This window comes from Muscardinus avellanarius (genome assembly GCF_963383645.1).
Source record: "Muscardinus avellanarius genome assembly, chromosome: 14".
In the NCBI taxonomy this organism is placed as follows: Eukaryota; Metazoa; Chordata; class Mammalia; order Rodentia; family Gliridae; genus Muscardinus; species Muscardinus avellanarius.
In genome coordinates this window covers 25,124,967-25,152,486 of record NC_137800.1, presented here as the reverse complement: position 1 = coordinate 25,152,486, position 27,520 = coordinate 25,124,967, and the positions used below count along the sequence as shown (strand labels likewise).

General features: G+C 36.9%; 1 protein-coding gene across 1 annotated transcript in view; it reads right to left on the bottom strand.

The window, feature by feature from the left end:
• GALNTL6 (polypeptide N-acetylgalactosaminyltransferase like 6) overlaps positions 1-27,520 on the bottom strand; it is a gene marked incomplete at both ends in the record, with an annotated part of 1,089,171 nt that overhangs the window by 109,557 nt on the left and 952,094 nt on the right. Inside the window, one exon of the mRNA XM_080710675.1 lies at positions 15,687-15,804. Coding sequence (XP_080566801.1) covers positions 15,687-15,804 — 118 coding nt within the window. The remainder of the gene's footprint in view (positions 1-15,686; positions 15,805-27,520) is intronic.

Genomic DNA, 27,520 nt, shown 5'->3' with positions numbered 1-27,520 from the left:
ACTTTCCTCATTTTTTCTAATTTTTATTTATCTTATTTTTAAATCTCTTGTTCAGCTGCATTACCTACTACCTTCAGATTAAATCAACTCATATTAATAATTTAATGGAAAAATTCTTGGAGTTTTCTCATTAAACAAGTTGATTCCTTTTGAGTTGAAATATATTCATCATAGAAGCATAGACTTATGTTTTAATTATGCTAAGTATTAAGTATTTTGTTCAAAAGCGTACTGTAAATTTTATCCAATGTTTTATACCTATGGGGATCACTATGACTACTAAAACTTACTATTAAGGTGAATTTGTTAATATATAGCCCAATATTGAAATGTATTTGTGAAAGCAGCACTTAATTTGGTGTATTAGTCTTTGAATAGCTATTCTGTTGTGTAATCACTTATGGTTATTATTTTTTAATGTTAATATTTACAAGTAAAATATGCTTGTACTTTTTGTTTTTGGTCTATCCTCACCAGGTTTTGTTATACATATTATGATGATTTTATAACCTGTATTCAAAGGATTGCTTTCTCTTCTGACATTAGAGAACAATTTAAAAAGTCCAGCATGATGGCTTACACCTGTAATTCCAGTACTTGGAAGACTGAGACATGAAGATCATAGGTTTGAGGCTAGCCTCAGCAAGTTATCAAACACCAAGGTAACATGCTGAGATCCTACCTCAGAGTAAAAATTAAAAGGGGCTGGAATGTAGCTCAGAGGTAGAATGCCCCTGGGTTTAATCCCTAATTTAAAACTAAAGGGAGGTAGAGTGGGAGGGAGGGAGGGAGGGAGGGAGGGAGAGAGAGAGAGAGAGAGAGAGAGAGAGAGAGAGAGAGAGAGAGAAACAAGCAATTAAAAGCAACAGTGGAGTATGTATTTCTGAAAATAAAACAACCAATGGAGCCCAGTGCTTTACTTTTTGGGGGAGATAGCTATTTGATAATTTTCTCTTTTTCCTATGCCATTGGTAAGTGTGTGAGTGGAAATTTGACACAGCCCCCAAATTTCCTGGGCGTACATGTCTTCACATAATCTCCTCCTCCCTTTGGGTGTGGAAAAGATCATGAATACAATATATTTCAAATCTTTGAGTAGGTGACATTATGTGAAGACAGTAAAAAAGCTTTGCAGATATAATTATGGTCTCATTTTGGTTGCCCTTGAGCTAATAAAAAGGAAAAATTATCCTGTTTAATCTGACCTAATAAGTGAGTCTTAAAAAAGTATCTTGTTTTTTCCTGAAGGAAGAGATTTGAAGATTTGAAGTGTGAAGAAAATTTCCCTACCGGCCTTAAAGGAGTGAGCTGCCTTGCTGGGAGAGGGCCATGGAGCAAGCCATCTGACGAAGACCTACCAGTGGCCTCTAGGAGGCCCGCAAGACAGTGGGGGGCCTGCCCCTACAAGCTCAAGAAATGAATTCTTTCCATAATCTGAGGAAACTTGGAAGAAGATCTTTCTCTAGTTGAACTTCTAAATGAAGACAGAGTGGGCTGAACACTTAATTTCAGTCTTGTGAGATTCTGCTTAGTAGAGAATTCTGCTAAAATATGCATACATCTCACCAATATTCACCTTTATTTGCAGAACTTTAAGAACAATCTCTTATTATTATTGAAGTTTTCTTGAAGCTTTTGTTTTCCCCTAGTATCACTTTTTTATTTGTATTTTGCTTTCTAATGGCCAGTTAACCATACCTAATTAATCTGGTCTAATCTATGTCTCTTACTAAGTACTTACTTTTGGTTACAAAGAACCAGCTTTTGCACTTACCAACACTTGGTTTTCCAAATATTTAACTTCCCTTTTATGTTTACTATTTTTTATCCTTATTTCCTCAAGTTTATTTTATTTTCCACGTGAAAATGATTTGGATATTTAATTTTCTTTTTTCTTTTTTTATTTTTTTTCATCTTTTTTTTAAATTGGTGCACTGTATTCATACATCATAGTGGGATACAAACTTTTGTAGACATACATGCACACATCGCCCAGTCAGCCCCCACCCGATCCCCACCCCATTCTCTCCCCATCCCTCCCTCCCATGATTGGCTTAGTGGTTGACATCTAGTATTATAGCAATTTATCCAAAATTAAAAATGATAATCTCACATAACAGTTTCATTTGTCTGATACCAAGCTTTTGATGACTTAAAGATAACATTTCAATATTTCTTTTTGCTTTCTTTTTTACCAGAGAATATTTTTTCTATTTTTTTTAGCTGAAACTATCATATATTTATATATTTATTTTTCAGAAAAAAATCTATCCTAATATGGAATATGGATTCTAGATACCCAAAACAATCTTGAAAAAGAACAAAGCTAGAAGATATATATTTTCTGATTTCAAACCATATAAAGCTACAATAATTGAAACAGTGTAGTACTGTTATAAAGGCAGATATATAAACCATTGGAGTTAAATACAAGCCTAGAGATAAATTCTTCCATATATTGTCAAGTTATTTTTGACAAGGTTTCCACGAACATTTGGTGGTGGAAATAATAATCTTTTAACTAAATATTGTTGAAAAATAATAATTACATGGAAAAGAATAAAATTGGACCCTTACCTAATCCCATATACAAATATTAACTCAAAATAGATAAAAGTCCTAAATATAAATCTTAAGACTATAAACTTTTAGGAGAAAATCTGGGTCATAAAACCTCACAACATTGAAATTGGCAGTGATTTCTTGGATATGATTTCAATGGCACAGGCAACAGAAGAGTATGCAAACTCCCTAAAAAAAAAAAAAAATATATATATATATATATATATATATATATATATATATATATATATATTGCATATTCAAAGACAATGTAAACAGTGTTAAAAGTTACTAATAGAATGGGATAAAATATTTCCAAATGCTATATCTGAAGGTATATTAATATTCCAACTAGAAATCCTAAAAATTAGCAACAATAAAAGCAAACAATACAATTTAGAGATAGGTAAAAGACTAACATAAATAATGAATCTCCACAGATAACCAATCTTAGTTGTCTGTTGGATGGAAAATCTTGTTTCTCTGGTTCTGGTGTGTGTTACCTATTTCTTCTTTGTAGTTAATCTCTTTGAGTATTTTCTCTAGTGCTGGTTTTGAAGACATAAATTCCTTCACTTTCTGTTTGTCATGGAAGCTTCTTATTTCTCCATCTAATTTGATAGAAAGTTTAGCTGGGTAGGAAATTTTTGGCTGGAAGTTGTTTTCTTTCAGAGTATGGAATATGTTACTCCAAGCCCTTCTGGCTCTCATGACTTGTTTTGGGAAGTCTGGAGTGATTCTAATTGGTTTGCCTCTGAATGTCACTTGGCCCTTTGTTTTTGTTGCCTTTAAGATTCTCTGCTTGGCTTCCACATTGGTCATTTTGACAATTATGTGGCATGGGGATCCTCTTCTCCGATCCTGTCTGAAGGGAGTTCTATAAGTTTCCTGGACCTGTGTATCAACCTCTTGCTCTATGTTTGGAAATTTTTCTGCTATTATTTCCTTAAAAAGATTGTTAATTCCTTTGGTTTCACTTTCTTTTCCCTCCTCTATTCCAATTATTCTTAGGTTAGCTCTCTTAAAATGGGCCCATATTTCTTCAATATCAGATTCCTGCTGTTGGATTTTTTTTTCTTGATTAGAAACTATGCGTTCATTTTTGGAATGATCAACTTCTAAGAGCGAGATTCTGTTCTCCATGTGGTCTAATCGGTTGTTCATGCTTTGAATTGAGGCCTTTACTTCATTAATTGCATCCTTTATCTCTTTTTGGCTCTCTCAGTTCTTTTTGAAGCACCTCTATTATTTCTACAGTTATTTTCCTGACTTGATCTTCTAGAAATCTCTGATTTTCTGTTTTATCGGGTTCTGATGTTGTGGGGTTGTGGGCATTCATTGCTCCAGTATTATTCTTCTTTCCCATGATTTCGGAAGTTTGTGCCTTCTCTGGGTTCTTCCCTTGGGTCACTATGACTTCACTTAAGGTGTTCTGGATCTCGAGTCAGTAGTATATCAGACCCCACTACTCCTTTACTGGGTTGTATCACAGAGTCTCTGACCCAGAGAGTCAATAGAGACTGCTTTAGACTGTGGGGGGTGCCAGGTTGCACGTTCTCCTATGGTGTGATATCTCTGCCACCGCCACTCCCCCACTGGGTCAAGTCCCAGGGAGTACAGTACTGGGATTTCTCCTCTGTGGCCCGCAATTTGACTCACTGTTCTTGAGTACGCAGATGTAGCTGTACTGGACTCGGTGAATTCGCCGCTGCTGCCGCCGGTGGTAATATGGTGCCGCTGCTACGTCCTCGGCCATGAGGCTGGCGTATTTCTTCTTGGTTTTGAGTTCCACTCTGAATCCCTGCAGCGTGTTCTGAGCTCAGCCGCTGGGAGCTTTAGATGCTCCCTGCACCGAGAAATCCCGCCTGGCTGTCCGCAGCAGCTCATCTCAGCTTGCTGTAGCCGTCCAGTGGACTCGCCGCTGCCGCCAGCAGTAAAGCGCTGCTGCTGCGTCCTCGGGCGTGAGGCCGGTGTATCTCCTCTGTGGCTCTGAGCTCTATTCTCAGTCCGCTTTCTCTCTGGAGCCTGGTGATTTTTTTGTTTCTCTGGTGATGGTGTTTTCTGGCTATGAAAGGCGCTGATTTTGTGGTAATGGAGATTGGTTGTTAGATGGGCTCTTAAACCCCGCTTTTCTCAGTCGCCATCTTCCTGGAAGTCCCTGTATTAATTCTTAATAAAAGTAGGTCAAAGCCTCTAATCTCCAGCTTGCCGGCCAAGGTCTTTGAACATGGGCCCCGATCTCCATATCTCTGAGCCAGATCAGCAAACAAGGCCATGCTAATCTGCTCATTTTCTTTTTTATGTTGACATAAGAATTTCAGAATCTTAATTTTTCTTTTGAACACTGCTTTAGCTGTATTTCCTAATTTTGATGTGTACTATTTTATTTTTTCCTTGGTAATATTCATATAAACGCCTTTACTTTCCACATCATTTAGGTTTCTTACTTTTTATACTTGCTCATTTTTATTTCTTTTTTTCAACCTTATCCTTCAGCTTCATATAGTTTCAGAATAGCCCTTCATTTTTGTGTTGCTTTTCATAGGTCCTTTGTTTCGGTGGTGATAGTTTTATTTTTCCTTTTTATTATATCTGAATTGCTGCCATTTCTTTTTCATTTTCTATTGTCTTTCACATCTTGCCAAATTTCATAAAGGTCAGCATTTCATTATTGTTGACAAAGTCAATTGCTTCATTAGCCTTTTTGAAATGTTATAGCAATGTATGGCAACATTCTTTTGTTGTGTCTGACTTTTCTTTTTTTGTCTCCTAATTATTTCCTCTAATTTTCTTGTAGTACTTTCATATGATATTTTTCTTTAAAAATTTAAAAAGTCTTTGAACAGGGTGAGTTATTCCTACTAAATACTTGTGTGAGATTTATATGAGAGAGAGGCCAATGTTAATCTTTAGACTGTAGATATTAATTTTGTGGATATATGATTTATTTTAGTCTTCACTGTCTGCATCCAGTAGGAATTGTTTGCTTCAGAGATGCCCACATATCAAGTATCTTTCCTCCACTCTGCTTCATTAACAACCTCGTCCTGCAAACATGGCTGGTTTGTAGAATCACTCTTATGGAAAACTGTCAGAATTCTCACATTTGCTGCCTCACTTCTGTCCCAAATTCAATCCAGGAAAGCTCTGGCCATAGCAGTCACACCGAGGGGTTGCTGTTTATCCTTATATATGCCAACTACTTTGGAGAACTGAGATCTGCTGATTTCAAAGGATATTTGTAGCTGTTTACCACTGTTGAATTGACCTTTACTACATGTAATATCTTCCCCGCTGCGGTTGGGGGTAGAATATCTGATAATTTTGCTAAGAATGAATGTACAGCGCATGGGATATAAAATAATTTTTAGGAACTCATAAACAACTTGTTTTAACATGCTAGCATATAGCTCACACAAAAGATCATAAACAACTTGTTCAGACATGCCAGGATATGGTTTCAGAAACTTGTCTGGACATGTCAACATAGAGCTCAGACCAACACTTCTGTGCTCCGGTTCATAACGGATGCTTGGATCATAAAATGACTTCTCACCTCTGATGGATTTACGTCATCAATACATTTAAACTGCTGACAGGAGCCTGGCAAGTTTGATAAGCCTGGATGAGCTTGCTAAAGACACTGGAAAACACCCAGAAAGTCCTAGAATGAGAGTGGCCTTCCTATGAGCAGTGTGCTGAGCTTTGTATAGGCCAGGATAGTTTTATGACTGACTGGGTGACTTGCTCCATCCCACTCTTCTTGCTGACTGAAGATCAGTGTGGCTTCTGGTCAGCTGGGCACCCAGGCCAACTCCTGAATCTCTTCTTTTATTCCTGGACTTGGTCCATTATTTCCTACTCTGTGTGTTTGTATTATATTATTTTATTGACTATTTGAAGTGTTCGAAGTGTTTGGAGTGGTATATTGTCTAATATACTCATTTAACCTAAATTGTTAGATTTGCTAGTGTATTGTTTGATGCTCATTCGTGGCTAATTGGCTTTGGAAAAGCAGCTGCCCAGCATCTGGAACTTAACTTAACTTAGACAATTTCCTGATAGGTTCCTGCATGCTATAACCTGTGAGTTTTGAATAAACTTTTGTGTCATTGTGGAAAGACACAAATTGTGTGTGACATGACTCATCTTGCAACCCTGTTGCTCACAGCAGATGAAATTAAAATTTTTTGGTCTTGTTTTTTTCTCCTGTTTTGTTTTGAGTGAGCTCTAGAAGATTTTCTTTTCTATTTTATTTTATTTTATTTTATTTTATTTTTTTTTGTGGTACTGAGGGTGGAACCCAGCGGCTTTCTACCTCCGGGCTATACTCTAGCCCTATTTTATATTTTATTTGGAAACAGGGTCTCACTAAGTTGCTGAGAGCCTCACTGAGTATCTGAGGCTGGCTTCGAACCTGCGTGATCCTCCTGTCTCAGCCTCCCAAGCACGGGGATTACGAGCGTGCACCACCACGCCCGGCTTCTTTTCTATTTTAAAACTATACATCAGTTGCAGTGTGTAAATTCAAGTTGTTGGATTATAAATATATTTACAAGTTTTTGATGGCTTAAGGAAACTTTAAATTTAGCTAATCCTTTCATATTAGTTTTGAGTTCACATGGAGCATAATAAACAAAAATCCATGTATGTTCTTAAGAAGCTCTGATTAAACTCTAGCATGTTTAGTTTGCTGAGATATAATAAGTGATTGTTGTTACATTTTTTATGATAAAGGTTATTGAACCCAGGGACATTCTGTCTCCAAGCAATGACTCTAGATCTTTGTTTAATTTGTTTTTTTTTTTTTTTTTTTTTTTTTTTGGTGGTACTGGGGTTCCTGGAAGCCCTTCTACCTCCGGGCTACACTCCCAGACCTATTTTTACATTTTTATTTGGAAACAGGGTCTCCTAAGCCAGCGCGCGTGGCTGGCTTCGAACCTGCGCGATCCTCCTGTCTCTGCCTCCCAAGCGCGGGGATTACAAGCTTGTGCCACCACACCCGGCTTAATTTGTTGTTGTTTTGAAACAGGATCTCACTAGGTGCTGAGTCTTGCTACATTGCTGAAGCTTTCTTTCAATCTGTTATGACTGCTATATCAGCCTCATAAGTACTGAGATTATAGGCATATGTCACCATGCCCGGCCTGTTATGATGTTTGATTAAATAAAGAACTGAATGTTCCATTCTCTATGATTGGTACTTATTAAGTATATTCAAGTATTTATTGAATAATCACTGCATTTTGAAAATAGTAAAAAATAAAATATATTACATTAAATAATATAAGAGTTATAAGGTCATATATTAATAAATCTCAGGAGTAACCTGTATTTATTTTTAAAAACGGTTTCAGAGAGTGATTATAGCAATTTTTCACCAAGATCAGATGGTCCTCTATTTTTCCAGCTAAAAGAAATTAGGTTAATGGTTTTGTGAACAAACCCAATTTCTAATCTGTGCTTTGATATTAATGAGGTAATGGCCTGTCTTTTAATTATGAAATAGAATACTATTTTAACCTTGTGCTAATGTTGAATGAGATAAGAAATTAAATTAAATGACCTTTAAGTACTAACCCATTACTTTTTCTTGTGAAGAGACCCAATAATAGTTATTGCTACAGGAAAAAATGAGTGGCCAGAATGGTAGAACACAGGTAGCTCAAGGTTAAGATTTCATACATTGTAAAGAGACACAGAATACATGGCATATTGTCTGTTCAAATCTAACCTGTGTCTTGATCACTTTACACTGTTAATGTCTGTGGGTGGCACAATTGTAACTTGAAGTATTAATCTAGTTATGCTCAGTTTGCTTTCCATTTCTGTTTTTACCCCAGGACCATTTTATCTTGCCAAAACAGAAACCAGGATTCAGAGAAACTTCACAGGCTTATTTTAGGACTGATTTTTTTCCCCCTGCCACTTAAGAGAGACTTCATAAGACTGAACCTGAGGGATGGAAAATGAAGTATCAACTAAGATTCAAGAGCAGGAACTTGCCCAGAGGACCAGGGTTGAGAGGGAGAGACACAGAAGAGCCTCTCTTCAAGGCCAGTGATTTCATAGACTCATTGCTGGAAGACATTGGCCCTAACAAATCTGGGCATCCAGTTCAACAGAGGCCAGGACAGGAATAAGGACCAGAATGGGAAGCCTTACCTGAGGCCTGAACTGAGCATTGGTGAAGCTGTTTCTCTGCTATCTAAACTTCCCCTGTCGTCGTCATCATCATCATCATCACCATCATCATCACCATCATCACCACCATCATCACCACCATCATCATCATCATCATTATTCTCCATTATTAGATCAAAGGTTTTCTAGAGCAAAGACTCAATATAATGGATGAACCATCATTCTCCATTTCTTCTGCAGCTATATGAACGGCACTCATATTAGGGTGAAGGTGAACCCATGTTGCGTACAAGCTATGCTGAATACATCTGTACTCCCCAAACTCCCAACAATTACCTTGTATGCTTACCTCCAAGGTAGTATATTTCATCCCAAATGTGATCACGCTAGTTTCACATTTTTATTTATATAATTTAACTATTTTTTAATGATGAAAAGAAAAAATTGTTGTTCATGTCATACTTAATCTGAAGGGTTTGGAAGGATTTAGTTCTTGAAAGAAGTACTGTAGCCAAATTACATTCAAGCAAGGTAACAATAAAAGTTTTGAGTAAAAACAGCCCCCAATTCAAAACAGAACTAAACCAAGCAGGAGGGTTCGATCGATCACTCATTAAGATAGGTTTAGGATATCTTTAGGTTCTCACTCCAACATCCAAGAACCCCAACTGGAAGTTCTAGCAACTGTTCTATGGGTGTGGCTTGTACAGCCACAGCTTGACTCTAGTCAGTGGACCCCAATGCAAGAGGAAAAGTTGTGGCCTTTCTTGCATTAGAAAACTAGCGAACAGCTGGGCGTGGTGGCTCTTCCTGGCACTACACAACATTAAGAAATATTAGACCAATGTAGGACCTTGTTAATGTGCTCTTCCATGCTTCAGGGGATGGAAAAGGGCAGCCCAAATGTATGGGGCATGTATGGAAATGGGGGTGGCTCCATTAAAGCCAAAGAGGGACTTAATTTTCAAAGCACACTTAGGTGTGACCCACACATGATGTGCACTGTGCAAGCATAACTCCCACAGCACACACAGGTGTCACACAACACACCCAGGGTACCAGGGCAACACACAGCACCAGGCACAAAGTGCAAGGCCCAGGCTTGATGGGCAAGGTGCAGGTGCAATGCCTGCCACCCACCTTAAATGGCTTAACAACCACAGTGAGTCCCTAGCAACCTGAAGACTATTATTGTCAGCACCTGAGACTGAACATTCATAGCTTCCTCTACAAGAAGTCTGGCTACCTTGTCATTCTGACCACTGATAACAATGCTGAACACTGACCTAGCCAGCTCTGCTGAAACTGTCAGGCAATTCCTCACTTCCTGTTCTGATTAAGCACTGGTTGAGGCCAGGCTTGAAAACCTGGACCAGACTTTCAATCTACTTGGACTTGAGATCTGGCACAACCAGCTGAGCACATGGTAAATGAACCACACAAACTGCTTTCCAGGTTGTACTAATCTCTCTCTGTCTCTATCTCTGTCTCTCTCTCTCTCTCTGGTATAATAAAGAATCTGTCTTGGTCACAATTGAAATAATACATGTTATTGAAATTAAGAGATCATGTTTTGGTTGTTTTGCATGATCTAAATCTGCTCAGAACACCAAACTTAATTTAATGCTCTTATATCTGGATCCAAAGTTTTTCTCATGTCAGAGGATTCTGCATATGAGAGGTCCTGGGCTTCCTTCTAAATATCTTGGAAGTGCCTAGCAAATGTTCATTATCCAATTATAGTTAGCTGTAGCATGGTCCCTTGGAAAGCTCATACACTGGTGTTTGGAGTTGAGATAATGGACTCATGAGAATTGTAATCCCAGCAGTGGATAAATCTATTGTGGGGGATTTTTCTGGGTGGCAGCCTAGGCCAGTAGAGTGTGGATGGAAGGGGTGGGTCCCTGGCATGTGTCCTTGGGGATTATATTTGGTTCCTCCTCCTCCTGCTCTCCCTCTTGCTTCTGGCCTCCATGATGTGAGGAGCACAGTGCATGTGCTTTCCCTCTCTCCACTTCCTGGCCACCATTTCCTGAGATGTGTGGTTCCTGGCCTCATATGGACTAAATCCAGAAGTGCAAGAAACTAAATCTTTCTTCTAAATTACATGCTCAAGTTTTTGGATTATGGCTGTAAGAATACTGGCTGGAGCAAAATTTGGTACCAGGGAAGCAAGGTTGCTGCTATATCTAAGTCTGACCATGTGGAGTGTGACTACTTGGCCCTGGTTTGTGAGAGGAAATTGGAAGGGCCAGAATGTGGCCAGGAAAGTAGACAGTAGAAACTGTGTTGAGGAGATTTTTGGACGGCAAAGAAGACTCCACAGGGAAATGGAGTAGAGGCCACGTGTGTTTCACTTTGGCAAAGAACTTATCCGCATTTTGCCCCTGTCCTGAAACTTTGTGTCAGGCCAAATTTGATGACTGACTGATTAATGAATTGGTGAAGGAAATCTCAAAACAACAAAATATCCCAATTATATTATGGATATTGATGTCCCCATTCAGCAAACTATACACCAAATTTCTGGAGTGAAAAATAAATGAGAGATCTATAGATCTGCAGTTTAGCCAGAAATGCATGTGTAAAGCTGGGGCTCAGAGGGATGATGTTGTGGAAGGAAGTAAGATGATTAAAGAAAGGAGGAAGTGTTGGCTGTGATGAAGGAAGGGTCAGGAATGACCATGATACAAGTTGCAGATGCAGTTGGGGCTGGGGGTGGGCAGATGAAGTTAGGGCAAGAGGCAGCCCAGATAGACTTGGGCAGAAGGGCTGTGTTAAAAAAAAGGCCCCGGTGGCAATGATTAAGGTGAGTGGGATTACCTTTTCTGGAGGCTTCTCAGATTTCAAAGGAAGGTTTGGGAGGCCAGGCAATGGGTGGCAGGGTCTGAATCCCTATAAGCAAGCCCAAATGGGGCACTTTGTAAAATCAAATTTGCACAAAAAACTTCTGAAATTTAGAAAAACCAGAAGGACCTGGAGGAAAGTCTGCTAACTATGAGACAGAGAGCCAGGTTGGAAGAGGCAGTAAACTGCCCAGTGGAATCAGCCGGGCTGCAGGGGTGGGTCTGCCAGGCCCCTTGGAGATTTTCTCTCACAATATCATGTGTTCTAAATGTCAGAAGTGGAGCTGCAAGATTACATCCTTGCCCTGCTGAATTTTGTTTCTGTTTTGGTTCCATTTGTTTTCTTTCTATCAATCACCCTATTTCTGCCTTTGGAAATGTAAATGTTTATTCTTTGCCATTGTCTATTGGATACATAAAATTTGCTTTTTATTTTCATTTTCTTTGACAGAAGCTCACAAGAGTTCACCTTGAGTCTCAGAGTAAACTTCAGAACCTTTCAGCTATGTTGGAACTCTTAAGACTGCGGGAACTCTTAGAAATGGATGAAATGCATTTTGCATTCTGAATGAGCACGAGCCAGGGATATAGAATAGCCCCTAATGAGCTCATAAATTGGTGTTTGGAGCTGATATGACTGAGTCATGATGGTTATAATCCCAGAAGTGTAATGGATTTATCTGAGTGGTGGCTTGAGCCAGTAGGGTGGGGCTGAAGGGGGTGGGTTCCTGGGAGGTGTGGCTTTGGGATTTTATATGGTTCCCTCCCCTGCTCTTCCTCTTGTTTTCAGCCTCCATGATGTGAGGAGCACAGCGTGCTTTTCTTTTCTTTACTTGCCTGCCACCATGCCCTGAGATTCGCAGTCTCTGGCCTCACATGGACTGAATTTGAAACTGTAAGAAGCCAAATCTTCTTTTAAATTTCATGGCCAAATCTTTGTATTATGGCTGTGAGAATGCTGAGCTGAACACCACTCTTATTTTCTGAAGAAGTTTTCTGCAATCACAGGACCTAGATTTTGAATATGCTACATGCTGACTTTAATCTTTGGGGAATAGATGTAAAAATCCACTCTGAAGAATGAGACTCAGAGGTATTTAAAGATGTGGACTATCTTTTTTGTGTCACATGGTATAGTGTTAGTTTCCTTTATGTTTCCAGGTGCAGCTCCAAATTGAGCACCTGGCACGAATTAGATGCTCAATAAAACTGGTTGAATGATTGACTAAATGCTGCTTTCCCCTCCCTAGCAGCTGGCTAACCTAGCAAAATTTGAAAGACAGCTGGATAATTCTGAGTCATACAGGAGTCCAGATTCCTATTAAAAGATACTTAAGACTAGGCACAGTATGGACAGATAATTTCTCTAGAGAGTGCTCTTCCTCAACTAACTCCTGAAAATTATAGTATGTTGGATTTAAATTATTGTATACAATATACTCATCTAATGTAGTCATATTTTTAGAAAAATGGAGAAAAGATATTTACAGAAAGTTGAAGAGCTCTCTTAACACAATACTGTTTGACAAAAAAGTCCCTCAATTCTTCATTTGAAACAAGGCTTTCTGAAAATATTTTTTATCAAACAATGGAATCTTGTCAAAAAATTTAAGTAAATGATTAAAATTAGAACAGTGACTAGCAAGCAAAGAGGTCTGACAATGACCATTCATAAAAGTCATTTGAATAGAATATTTAAATCCTATATTTAAAACAATTTCTTTTCTTTTCTTTTTTTTGTGGTACTGGGGTTCCTGGAAACCCTTCTACTTCCGCTCTACACTCCCAGACCTATTTTTTTTTAATATTTTTATTTGGAAACAGGGTCTCTTAAGCCAGCAGGGCTGGCTTCAACCTGCGCGATCCTCCTGTCTCCTCCTCCCAAGCGGGGGGATTACAAGCGTGCGCCACCACCCCTGGCTAAAACAATTTCTACACTACAATGTGTAATATATTAGCCAGCTCTCAGTCATTTGTATATGTTTGCTAAGCCTTAAGTGTTGACTAGTGTGTATCTTACAGTGTTTATAAATTAATCACAATTTACTAGAACATGTTCAAAAGTGCTACTGTAATTTTTCTTTGTTATTCTTATCATTTCACAGCTGTATGTGTATGAGACTTTTGCTTTCTTTCAAACAGAAAAACGATTCTTGCTTCCATGCAAATTCTACCAAAGTCTATGCAAGTTTGTCTCCCTCGTGTCACAAGTTTTAACAGGGAGGGAAAGGAACGCACAGGTCAGCAAACAGTAGCGAGAAGAATGAAGGATATGTCTGAAATGGGACCGTGTTAAGATATAACTGTCGGCCAAAGAATCTGTCTTTCTAACCAAACAACCCGGGGCGATTAAGTCCTGAACTTCCAGTGCCGTTGCCATGGTTTTTAGACAAAGATGACAGGGCTGCATTCCAATTATATCCTTCAGAATGACAGATAACTGAAAAATAGAAAATGGGGTAATAAAATCTCAGGTCGCCCGAGTGAGATGTGATAGATACAAGTGACAGAGAAGTGAACTGCAGGTTTATGTTTGCCTAAAAACACCTTTGTGATTTAGGATGCAAATGGATATTCTGCAAACTCTTCAGACTTTCAATAGCAGTTTTAGCCATCGTGCATTTTATTGTGTAAAGCCTGGTTCTCTCTTGCTTAATAGAAAATTTCTCAACATGGTTAAATGTAAAGAGTTAGCGAATTAAAAGAACTTGAAATATTTCTTGAGCTATGAAAAATAAAAGAATATCTTTTGAATTCTGGTTCTATTGACGGTAGAGCAATATCATTTTTTTTTCATTAATGCTCAAATCAAAAGTAGTCTTCTGTTTTTCCGGTTGAAAGTATTATTGCAAAATTTGTACAGTACTGAGATATGGACAGTATTGAAAATCAATGGTATTTTCTAGGATTAGAAAAAAGTTTGCTGCTGTGCCGTCAGACTGTAATGAATGTAATAGCTTCTGTTCAATGAGAGATACCATTAGATAGTAATTAAAAGGTTACCAGTGAACTCGTGAATGGTGTTGGTACTTACTAGCCGGGTATCAGACAATTGATTTTATGCCCCTTTAAGGAAAACATAACACTGTTGCTAACACATTGAATACAGCTTCTATAGTTTAATAAAACTCACTTTTGTCATTTGATCATTATGTAAAAATTTTAAATTTTTGGCTGAAATCTTATGTTTGATATTGTTTACTCAGAATACATTTTCTCCCTTTGTCAAAAACTGGTTTTATTTTTATAGTGAAAGTAATAAGCAAAAAAGATTTACTTAGTAAGAAATTTCTATATGATAAATGTTACAAGAGTAAATATAGGCTCCTATATAATGACCGTAATAAAAACAAAAAATAATTTTTTAATGTAAAATTATTTTTTCTCAAAAATTTATTAGCATTTAGGTAATTATTTTTTACTGTTTGTTTTGCTTTGCTTGACTGTTCATATCTGCAATTTTTTCATTCACAAACCTTGGAACTTTGATATTTTATATTTGATATGTGTGATATATATGTACAACATATATATGTGTGTATGTGTGTATCTATATAGTGTATATATGTATGCAATAAAGTATATAATTTTACTGAGCATGGATGGTTAATGAAAATATAGATCTGGACGGTTCCAAATAAAAATAAGTAAAAAACTTGCTCATTTGGGGATTATATAAAGAGTTTCAATTTGTCATTTATACTTATACATTTATGAGTTGACATTTTGCTTAAAAATTTTGGAATATTAGTTATGATAAAAACCTGAGATTTTTTTTTATCAAATACAAAAGACAAAAGCTCTAGTAACTTGATTTTTTTTTCCTGATGCAGCTTGATTCTTCTACCTAGATGTTCTAAGTACTTTAGAAGGAGTCACCCGCCAGTACAACAGTAGGTCTGTTGTTAATTGCATACCCACAGGAGGGATTTGAATTATTTCTTTTCTGTGTGTGATGTTGCTACATTTCACTGAATTTCAGAAGGAAGTAGTGTCTCTCATCTAAAAGTCAACTTGAGAAATCGACTTGTCTGGTATTTATCTTACAACATAGGTCACAAAGCAGAATAAAGGTGCTCTATATAATTGTCAAAATTACATAAACACGGGATGACAAGAGTCTTGGTGGCTTACCTTAAAAGAGATTTCATATTGTTCTCCTCCCCAGATTTCTAAACCTGGATCATATCCACCCAATTCCCAAAACCATTTTCGATCCACAGCAAAGAGACCTCCAGCCATAACGGGAGACCTGTGGAATGAACAGAATGAACTTTAGAGGACTAGGAACAGCAGAAGTAATGCCATTTTGCCTGAGGGGAAAACAGCAAGTTTCAAGTTATAGTTCAATGGTCAACTCTATGGAGCTCGTTGGCATGATTTTCTGTAAGTGGTCATAGGATTCTTATAAAATCACTTTTCTTGGGTGGAGGTGGAAGACTTTTTTTTTAATAATGAGAAAAATAGTTTTATTTATTTTTATGCTTTTATTGGTTCATTGTAGCCTCACGTCATAATGTAGTTCATGGTGATAGTGGCATACATGCACAGGGCACTTGGTGAGCTTCCCCCGCTCCCTCCCCACTCCCCCTTCCCCATAGGAGGTACTAAGTCTGGCATTGGTATTCTCAGCTATGTTGATAATGTCAGTGGAAGTATTTCCTTCATTAATTCCCCCCTCCCAAAAATCCCATCTCCCTTGCACCATTGGAGTTTCTTCTCCAGTATCTAAAATCCTTATATCCCAATTGCTCCATTGCTCCCACATATGAGAGAAAACATATGCCCTTTCTCTGTCTTTTTCTTTCTTTCTTTCTTTCTTTCTTTCTTTCTTTCTTTCTTTCTTTCTTTCTTTCTTTCTTTCTTGTACTGGAGATTGAACCCTGGGCATTCTACCTTTGAGCTATACCCCCAGCCCTATTTTTTTATTATTATTTTGAAAAAGGCTCTTGCTAGGTTGATCAGAGTCTTATTACTTTCTGAGGCTGTCCTGAAACCTTCAATCCTCCCGAGTACTGGGATTACGGGTATGTGCCACAATGCCTGGCTGACTCTCCACTTTCTGTGATAGGCTAATCTCACTTAACATAATGTTCTCCAGGTTCATTCATTATCCTGTAAATGATATAATTTTGTCCTTCTTTATTGCTGAGTAGAATTCCATTGTATTTATATCCCATTATTTTGTAATTCATTCATCTGTTGATGGACACCTTGGTTGGTTCCATAATTTGGCTTTTATGAATTATACTGCTATAAATATGGATATACTCATATCAGTTTAATATTCTGATTTCAGTCCCTTTGGAAAGATAACCAGGAGTGGTTTAGCTGGAGTGTATGGTGGATCCATTCCCACTTTTTTGAGAAATCTCCACACTGATCTTCATAGTGGCTACACTAATTTGCAATCCTGCCAGCAGTGTAGAATAGCTCCTGTTTCCCCACATCCTCACCAGCACTTATTGCTGTTTGACTTCTTGATGATTGCCATTATTTTGGGGTTAGATGGAATCTTAGTGTAATTTTGATTTGCATCTCATTGATTGCTAATTATGTTGAACATTTTTCCATTATTTATTGACCATTTGTATTTCTTCTTTTGTGAAGTTTAATTGCCCATTTCTTCAATGGATTATTTTTTAAGTACTTTGTATATTCTAGATTTTAGTCCTCTATATGGAAAATATCTCCAATTCCGTAGGCTCTCATTTTAGACTTTTTTTTTCAGTACTGGGGATTGAACCCAGGGGCATTCTACCTCTGAGCTATGCCCCAGTCCTATTTTTTTATTCTTTATTTCGAAACAGGGTCTCAGTAAGTTGCAGAAGGCTTCACTAAGTAGCTGAGGCTGTCCACAAACCTGTATAATCCTGTTTCAACCTTCAGAATGCTGGGGTTACAAGTGTTCACCATGCCTGGCTTTCTTTAGATTCTTGGTTGTTTCCTTTGATGAGGAGAAACTTTTTAGTTTAATGACCTTCCATTTATTAATTCTTGTTTTAATTTCTTGAGCTATGGGGGTCTTATTGAGGAAGTTTCTACCTATACCTATATGTTATGTTGGAGTGTTGGACCTATGCCCTCCTCTAGTAATTTTAAACTTTCTGGTGTATTTGTAAAGAAATGAAATTAAATCCCTACCTCTCACCCTGCACAAGCATCAACTCAAGATGGAAAAAATTTTTTTTTTTAGTATTAAACTTTTATTTCACATTCTAATGCAGCAAAGGCCTGCCTGCAAAACTCCATTTGCTTCACCTGTTTATTCTTAGAAATATATGAGTATTAGTAACAAGTACATTGGGAAATTACACTCAACTTTTCCTTAAATTGAAGGAGGTATTAGAAATGAAAGATTAGAATAAAATTTGTAGAATAAAAATTGAATTGAAAGAAGTGTTGAAAATGTAACTTTCATAGACAATATCTTTGTTTTTGAGGTCCTGGGAATTGAACCCAGAGGCATTTCTATCTCTGAGTTATACCTGTAGCACTATTTTACTTTTTGTTTTTGAAATAGGATCTCACTAAGTTCCTGAGGGCCTCACTAAGTCACTGTGGCTGGTCTTACACCTGCGATCCTCCTGTCAGTTTCCCAAGTGCTGGGATTCAGACAGTATCTTTGATTTCATTTCTGGAGATGCAGTTTTTGAACATCTACTGGGTGCTGTTCATGTCCAATTTATAGATTATGAAATGGTCAGAAAAAAATAACCAACCAGAGTCAGTTATTTAATTAACATGCCAAAGGTTGAATTTAAATGAAGTCTTTTTCATTTTATAGAATGCTTTTGAGGCCTTCTCTTCACTTGTAAATGACATTTATTTTGGTTAAATAATAATCTTAAAGTATTCCACAGCTAATGTGTTATAGTCATGTGGCTATGCCATAAAGATAATTGTACTCATTCAGTGGGCTGGCCCTGTCTGAACATTTTTATTTTTATTTTTCGCAGTTCAAGGGTTCTTGGTTTTCTTTTTTTTAAGTGTTCATTATGTGCAGCGTATAGACTATTTACTTATTTTAATGTATCCTTATAATGGCCCTATTATCTTCAACACTGTGCGTGGATCAAAAGAACAGGTAGAGATGAGTATTGCCCAACTCTGGACCTTGTGCATGGGGGAACTTGGGCTGGACCCTGGTCTTCTGACTTTAAAGCCTCCCCTCTTTCCACCATAACATTATTTCAATGCTGATGGGTAAATATAAAGCAAATGGGGAATACCTTGATGTAGACCAGGGGAACACATAAAATAATTTTATCAGCTTCAGTAATGAGACAATTTTGAAGATTTTTTGAAACAAAGGCTAATTATAAATACAATGAGTTCAGTGATGATACCATTTTCAGTGTCTGTAAGCATAATAGACTGACCAATCCACAGACCAAGGATTTATTCTTAGTAATGATTCATGAGGCACTTGAACAAAATAAAACTGAATTTAAGGGACTTTTCTTGTTAAGATGGTACTTGATCTAATTAATTCAGGTAAGGAATATTTTGGAGATTTCATACTGTTCTCCTCCTCAGATTTCTAAACTTGGATCTTATCCATCCAATTCCCCAAACCACTTTTGGTCCACAACAGAGACCTCCAGCCATAATGGCAGGCTTGTGAAATGAACACACAACAAACAGATTCTATATGGATGGAAAGATTAAAAGGCTGAAAGAGGGACTTATTTTTTACCCTAGGAAAATGAGTTGTATTCAGAACATGGAATTTTTTTATTTTGTTTGAAATACGACTTTAGAATCAGATGTGCCTTCCTTTTTCCCTCTCTCCAGGACCCTAATCTTTGTCCATTTTCCACACACTGCATTTCAGAGTGGAATTTCAACTGTAGCTGGAACAAACTAGGACTGTACCATTTATTGGGTGCGATTCCCCAGGGAGCACATTACCACTGTAATTGCAACCTCGGCTTCTGCCAGGCTTGTTTATAAGTCGTTAGAAATTCTCCAGTCCTATTCAGTCTGAGCCACAAACAGAAGGATCCTAAGTAAAACAGATATATTCTCATTTGATTGTGCAAAACCTGAGGCCAAAGTGCATCAAAATTTATGCTGCAAGGAAAGAGCTCAGAACAGGTGGTATTGTATTGATATAACATTGAGCAAGAGAAAGTCTAAGGTTGATTTTTTTTTAGATGTAAACCATTTGAAACACAATAATCTTGTTTTCTTAATGTGTTTATAAAAACCCACGTGTTTTAGGTTAATTTAAATATATAATAAGGTAAATTCAAATAGATCCTCTTTACTATCTATCTATCTATCATCAATCGATGGATCGATTGATCTATTGATCTATTATCTCATACTTATTTATATTTATACATATATATTGCAACCATACACAGACATATATGTTTACAAACAGCTTAATTGAGATATGATGGACAGACAATGATGTGCTCATGATGTAAGTGTACCATTTGGTAAATATTGACTTATGTGTACTTATTTGTACCATCACCATATGCAAGATATGAACCATCCACCAGCTCCAGAAGATTCCCCATGCCTCTGTACTCTTCCTCCATATCCACTCCTTATTGCCTTCCCCCAGGCAGATGCTGAGCTGCTTTCTTCCACTATCAATCAATTATCAGTTTACTTTTTTTAGAGTTTTATATAAATGGAATCATACACTATGCATTTTTTTTACAGTAACTCTGAGATTCATCTATGTTGTGCCCTATATTAATAGCTAATTCTTTTTAAATATATCAGTTGTTTCTAGTTTGGGGCTATCATGAATTAAGCTGCTATAAATTTTGCATGCCTATCTTTGTGTAAAAGTATGCTTTTCTTTTTTTCTTGGGGGAAATACCTGGAAATAGAAAGACTACATGATATGGTAAGTATACATTTAACCTTTTAATAAAAACAAACTCTTTTCCAATGTGACTGTATTGTTATAATTATATATAAAATGTTCCCTAAAGAGCTCATTTATTAATATTCAGGGTTGCTACAGTAGAATCATGAGGGTTGTAATCCCAGCAGTGCATAATCACCCAAAATGGTTTTAATCCCACCACCTGGGTGGTGATCCAGGCTGGTAGGGTATGACTAGAAGAGATGGTTTCTGGGGGTGTGGCCTTGGGGATTATATGTGGCTCCTCCTCCCCTTGCTCTCTCTCTTGATTCTGGCCTCCATGATTTGAGAAGCACAGCCCATTTGCTTTCTCTCTCTCTGCCTCCTGCTGTCATGCTCTGAGATCCTTGGTTCTTAATCTCACATGGACTTTGCCTGAAACCATAAGAAAATAAATCTTTCCTCTAAGTTACATGGTCAGGTCTTTAGATTATGGTTGTGAGAATGCTGACTGGAACATATACCAATTGTATCTCCTGCAGCAGTGTTTAGCTTTGGTTGCAGTGTGCCTGCACCAGTAGTTAGTATAGTCAGTCTTTTGAAGTCTAGTCATTATAATAGATGTATAGTGGTATTTCATTGTGGTTTTATTTTGTATTTTTGTTATAGTTAATGATGTTAGTATGTTTGTGTCATTTCTCTTTTTTCCTTTCTGGCCATTAGTTTATCAGTAACTATTTGGCTTCATTAATTTCTCTAATTTTTTATTTTATAGTAATTCATTTCTATTTAGTCTCTAATTGTCTTAATTCTGCTTACTTTGAATTTGATCTGTCTTGATTTTATAATTAAGATGGAAGCTCCTCCTAATTACTGCAGAATCCCATAAATAATGATACATTTATGTATAGTCTTCCCATTTTTATTATGTTCAAAATATTTAGAAATTTACTATTGGTTTACTTTTTTGAGTTGTTGATTGTATAGAAATGTGTGATTTAATTTAAAAATATATGGGGAGTTTTGGGGGAAATTACTTATATCATCTATGGTAATATTTTTTGCTATTCTATTTTATGTAGATAATAAAATAGCCACTTCTGTTTTCTTTAGATTTGTATTATCTATACACTAGCATTTACAACTTTTTCCATGTGTTTCTTTTTATGAAACACATATGCCTATGGATGCATCACTTGCAGTTGGGTCACTTAGGTCCTTTGCTTGGATCGTTCATGTACTTAGATGCAAATCTATCACCTTCCTCTTTGTTTTTTTAAATTTTTTATGGGTGCATTATATTCATACATCATATTGGGGTAAAAAGCTTGTGTGTACATACATGTACACATCCACTTTGTCTTCTATTTGCCTCACTGGTTGTTTCCTTCCCCCTTTTTCTTTCTTCCTTCCTTTTGGCTAGATGAAGAAGCCCTTTCCCCCCCTTTTCATAGTAGGTTTCCATTTCTCTTCCTCCAGACTTCGTACCTTGTTATCATGCAATTCACTTTTACACGTTATAAATCCTACATTATAGCAATGATATTTTAAACAGTTAATTATTTTTTAAAAAGTTAAATAATAAGATTGTATTATGAAAAAAAGATTGTATGTATGAAACTATATTATGAGTACCATTTTACTATTCTGTTGGATTTAAGTGGCTTGGAAGAAAATGTAATATTGAGACATATCTTGTACACCTGAGCTCGTAGAATGAGGTTCATACTCATCACACACAGATGGTTAACTATTGGTCAACGCTGTGCTAAGGTAAAAAAAAAGCAGGTTGAATATATTCCTCTATGTTAAAGATAAAAGTTATATATATATGGTTTTCAGAGGAAATAAATAAGAGATTTATTGTTTTCAGCCTGTTATTTTATACTATCTTTCATTCTTTTTTTTTTTTTTTGGTGCTGGATATTGAACCCAGAGGCCTTCTACCTTTTTAAAAAATTTATTATGTGGAAACAGGGTCTTGCTAGGTTGATGAGAGTCTTGCTACTTGCTGAGGCTGTCCTCAAACCTGCTCTCAAACCTGGTCTCAGCCTCCAAAATACTGGGATTAAGACACGTGCCACCATGCCTGGCCTGTCTTTCATTTTAAATAAGAAGTAATTATTTGAAATTCTCCCCCACAAACTTTCATTTGTATATCATCAGTTTTCTTCATTTCTTCCAAAATATTCTTGCTATTTTTGCTCCTCTTAGAATGTTAACTCTGTGGGTATGTTTTTGATGTGGGTCCATTTGTGTCCATGTAAATTATTAATGTACTTTATGAGATTTTCACATAACATCACAAATCATGTTCTGAATTTTACAATTAGAAACACATGTCACCCTTGGTATGCCTTTTAAGATTAATGGGACAAAAAAGCAACATGTTCCTATTGAAGATTCTTTACTTTTCTGAAACTTAGTGGGAATCATTTTTCTGTTTTGTATGAAGGACACTGAACCACACTATAAATATATTTTTCTTTTACTTATGGTTGACTAGTTTGTATTTCTATAGAAATGTTTATATTTTAAATTTTGCCCAACTCTAAATTGCAGGGCTCTAATATAAAAATTACTAAAACCATTCTTTATTTGGTACCAGGGAAAAGCTTTTTTTTCCCTCATTTGCAATGCATTTTTTAAAGTGTGCAGCTGATTGTCTTCTCTAAACCTGTTTACTTAGTTCTTGTAGATTTATCCTGTAACTTTCACAGCATTTTGAAGAGTTAGAGAATTTCCTAATATTTTCTATTTCCTAATTGACTCTTTACCAATATATAAAAAAGTGGAGTTTTGATTAAAAAAAAAAAACTTTCTCCAGGGTATTATTGCCTACTCGCTCACATTTTCTGGCAGATAATATTTCAAATTTTACTACATTTCATGTAACCTTTGGGGCTCAGAACAATAAAAATTACACAATATTAAAAGATAAACATATGTAAAACTTTATGAAAAAATGTTACTAACAATTTAAACTTAGGTCCAGTAACCCAAAGAAACCATCAATTTGGCTTCCTAGAAAATAAACTGGCTTCAATTTTCATCCATTTCAGTGCCTACAGTGAGAATTCTGGGCATGTGGGCTGCAATGTGAATTTGATCAGAAATGAAACAGCACAATTTCCCTCAGGACTCAGTGAAGCCAAGTTAATCAGCATAAAGAGGAACCACATAATTTTCAATTATGTAACCAGGAATTTTTAGTTGGCCCATGACTCAGAACTCTGACAGTTAAAATATAATTATTTTCAATGAGAATTCATATGTTAAACAAATGGTATCTTGGATTGAAAAAAGTTTTTTTTTGAAAAAAAAAACACTGTGTTTTTTAAGTATTTTAAAGTTCATTAATATATATTTAAGAGTATATATTAAATTGTTAAGTATAATGATTTAAATTAGAATTTTGTAAAGAATGGCTAACTACTGGTAAATTTATTTGTTTTATTTATCTTTAAAAATCACCATTTTTTTAATTTCCAAAAATTGTATAGTATAATAAGGTAGCATAGGGATGAAAGAAGAATATTTCACTTCTTTGTGTATTTTTTTTGGTAATGCAGATTAAACGCAACACAGTATACCTCTAAGCCTTACCCTCAGCCCTTTTTAATTGTTTTTTATTTTGAAACAGGATCTTGCTAGGTTGCTGAGGGTCTAAGTTACTAAGCCTGTAATCCTCTTGTTTCAGCCTCCCAAGTACTGGGCCTATAGGTGTGTGCCCCCATGCCCAGATAATAGTCAATTCTGTTATGCAGGAACAAGGCTCACTCAGAGTACAGAAAGTGAAGTAGGTTCTGGGCTGGGAGAAATAGGCCTCTCTGGCCCTTTGGTGTATTCATTCGAGTCACCCCTCCATGCCACTCTGGCGTGGGGCTGAATTTCTATTTTCTGTATTTCTATCTTTCTAATAAACTTCTTTAAATCTTAAAAAAAAAAAAAAAAAAGAAATAGGCCTCTCTGAAGGGCAGGGTGCAGAGGTGGAGGGAGAATCTGATTGCAGGCATGAAAATCTTTCTTCCAACGTATCCACCTTGAGACTACGGATGCAAGTGGGAGAAATGGCTCAGATGACAATGAAACTAAAAAATAAATTGTATAAGTAACGTGGCTTAACACCGAGAGCCAAGGCGTATGCCTAGAGCCAGCAGGCCTGGGTAAAGTAATATTCACTCGGCTCCACACTCTGAAGAACTCTGATCAATGCCTTAGCGTTACTGCATTTCTTACTTTTTCCACTAGGCGGCACCAGATCCCCCTTCTTTTTAGCAGGAAGGAACACCACCACCAGCCGAAACAGCAACAAAGTTTTTTTGCCTTTTTTTCCCCTCAGAGAGGCAATAGATACTTGTACTGTATCCTAGAAATGATGACTTCTTTAACTTTTTCACGTCGAGGATGGACTCCAAAAGTGACACCATAAACAAGATGGGAATCCCAGACTTGTCAAATTTGAATATTAAATGAATGGGGCTTTATATTAGATGGTAATGATAATGGTCCCAGAGAATCATGACCTCTTGTTTCCAGGCCTTTGTGTGGTACATTCCTGCACTGACTTGCTTGGCCAGGTAACTTGATTTATCCAAAAGCAACAAATGTGGTTACAAGCAGAGGCCTTCCTTAAACATTGGGACCGCATGCACTGTGAAGAAGCCTGGGCTAGATTGTTGGAGATTCATGACCCAGTTGACGATCAGCGCCAACCAGTGGGTGTGCACACGAGCCAATCTTAAACCACCTGGGTCCAGCTGAACCACTAGGTAATTATGTCCACATGAGTGACCCTGGACTTAGGGTGACCAACTGGCCTTGTCTGCTTGAAACTGATGACTCTCCTGTGATGCTGGAGTTTCTGTGCTTAAATTGGGGCAATCTCAGGCAAACTGAGACTAGTTATTTCTTCCTTTACTTAAGAGCAAAGTACAGCTGTTTCATTGAGCTTTGTCTAATTCATGACCCTCAGAATTGTGAGTTAACACAATGGTTATTGTTTTAAGCCACTGATTACTGGGATAGTTTGTTGTGGACCATATAGGAGATAGCAGAACACATTTTGAGTTTTGAGCTCTTAAAGGATGTATTAGCCATTTTATAATGCTACTGGTAAGTGATCATAATCCTTGACAGAGACAGGATTTCAGTTAATCGCTTAGTTTCTAAGTACAGGCTCACTTTTTAGGGTTATTTTTTTTAAAGTCATCTTCACTCACATCCTAGGGTACATTATAACACATGATTGGATTTCATAGTCATTCAAAATGAACATGAGAAACTTCCCTTAAAAAATAGAACAAAGCTTTCTGTTTTTCTAGATTTACAAATGCAAATGATCAGAAAGGAGTTAGCAGAAAAGGAATAGGGCCAACTAGTTATCTAAAAGCAGGTGGCAGAATTATGACTTTTTAGATTTTTTGATAAAATGAGGAGAAAAACAAAATTATAAATCATGGTGAACATTTTTACTACTTTGTACCATGATTTATAATTTCATTCTTATTACACACATAGACACACATAATATTATGTTATGGTTCCAAGGGTTTTATAAAACTGAATATGCTTTTTACAGCTTACTTTATATTTAGAATAATAGATGCCCCTGTGAGAGGATACAACGAGCTGATGGAAGAAGAAATCTTGTGTCAGTACCAATTATATAGTGCATTAAACCAAACCATCGCTATAAATATAGTGTGATGGCCTCGGTTTGATGTTTCAATTAAGCTGTTGGTTCTGAAGTTGCTTAGAATGCTGCTACCCCCATATCTTCAGCGGCTGGCACTGATCTTAACATGAGATGAAATTGGAAATTCTGGCTGTCAAAAGGGTCCATCAACAATATTGTAGTGGATATAGGAAGAGAATGGATAAAATGCACTAAATATTTCTTCAGCCTTAGTTACATGACCAACAGGCCGTATCCCTCAGCTACTCTTTTGGAGTCTAAAGTGTGTGTGTGTGTGTGTGTGTGTGTGTGTGTGTGTGTGTGTGTGTGTGTGTGTTGATATATGTACAAGTGGAGGGCCTACGGAGCATGGGAACTACAATGATACATTCCACACTACCTTTCCTGACTCCTACAGTGAACAAGCACATGGGTGGATTCACCTGTGGATAGAGCTGACATTTCCTAGTATTCCCACTTTTTTTTTTTTTTTTTTTTGTACTGGGGATGGAACCTGGAGGCATTCTACCTTTGAGCTATACCCCCAGCCCTATTTTTATTCTTTATTTTGAAATAGGGTCTCACTGAGTTGCAAAGGGCCTCACTAAGTAGCTGAGGCTGTTCACACACTGAAATCCTTTTGTCTCAGCCTTCCAAATGCTGGGATTACAAGTGTGCCACCACGCCTGACTTCCCAGTTCTTAATAGGTGTACACTAGACAATGCACTGGGGTTACCAACACTCCACTCCTAAAATGGCAGAACATAACATGTTTCCCTGATTAAAACTCTTCCAAGGTATATTGGCACATGTAAAATATAAATATGATATCTTATTTTCTTAAGGCACTTCTAGTCTATTTCTGTCTGTAATATGTGAGCAATTGAAACCTTGTATCAAAGTATAGTTTTTGATTTTTTTGCATTGGAGATTAAACCCATGAGCATTTTACTTCTTAGTGACACCCTCATTTCTCTTTTAAAATTTATTTTTGGCTTTGAATCAGGGTCTCATTAAGTTGTTGAGAGTCTTACTACTTGCTGAAGCTATCCTTAACCCTGAGATCCTCTGGTCTCAGCCTCCCAAATACTGGGATGCTACAATGCCCAGCTTCAATTTCTTGATACATTACAAATCTATACTTTCAGTCTAATATCCTATAATTTTTGTTGGATTTATTAATTTCTAGTTTCCACATGGCCATGGATTTTGATCATGGCCTCATATTACATATGAGGACAATGACCATGGGGACTATTTTAATTACTATTCTTTTCCTTATGTGATCTAAATGGTCTAGACACTCCGTGTCCATTGGAATAGCTGAGACTCTTAACACCAATAATCAGATAATAGCAGCCCTTGTTCTATCAGCCTGTCAGCCAGGCTTCTCCTGCTCACTAGATTTTCCTGGTTTTCTGGGTATGCCTTCAAGATGTGGACAGTGTCTGCTCATG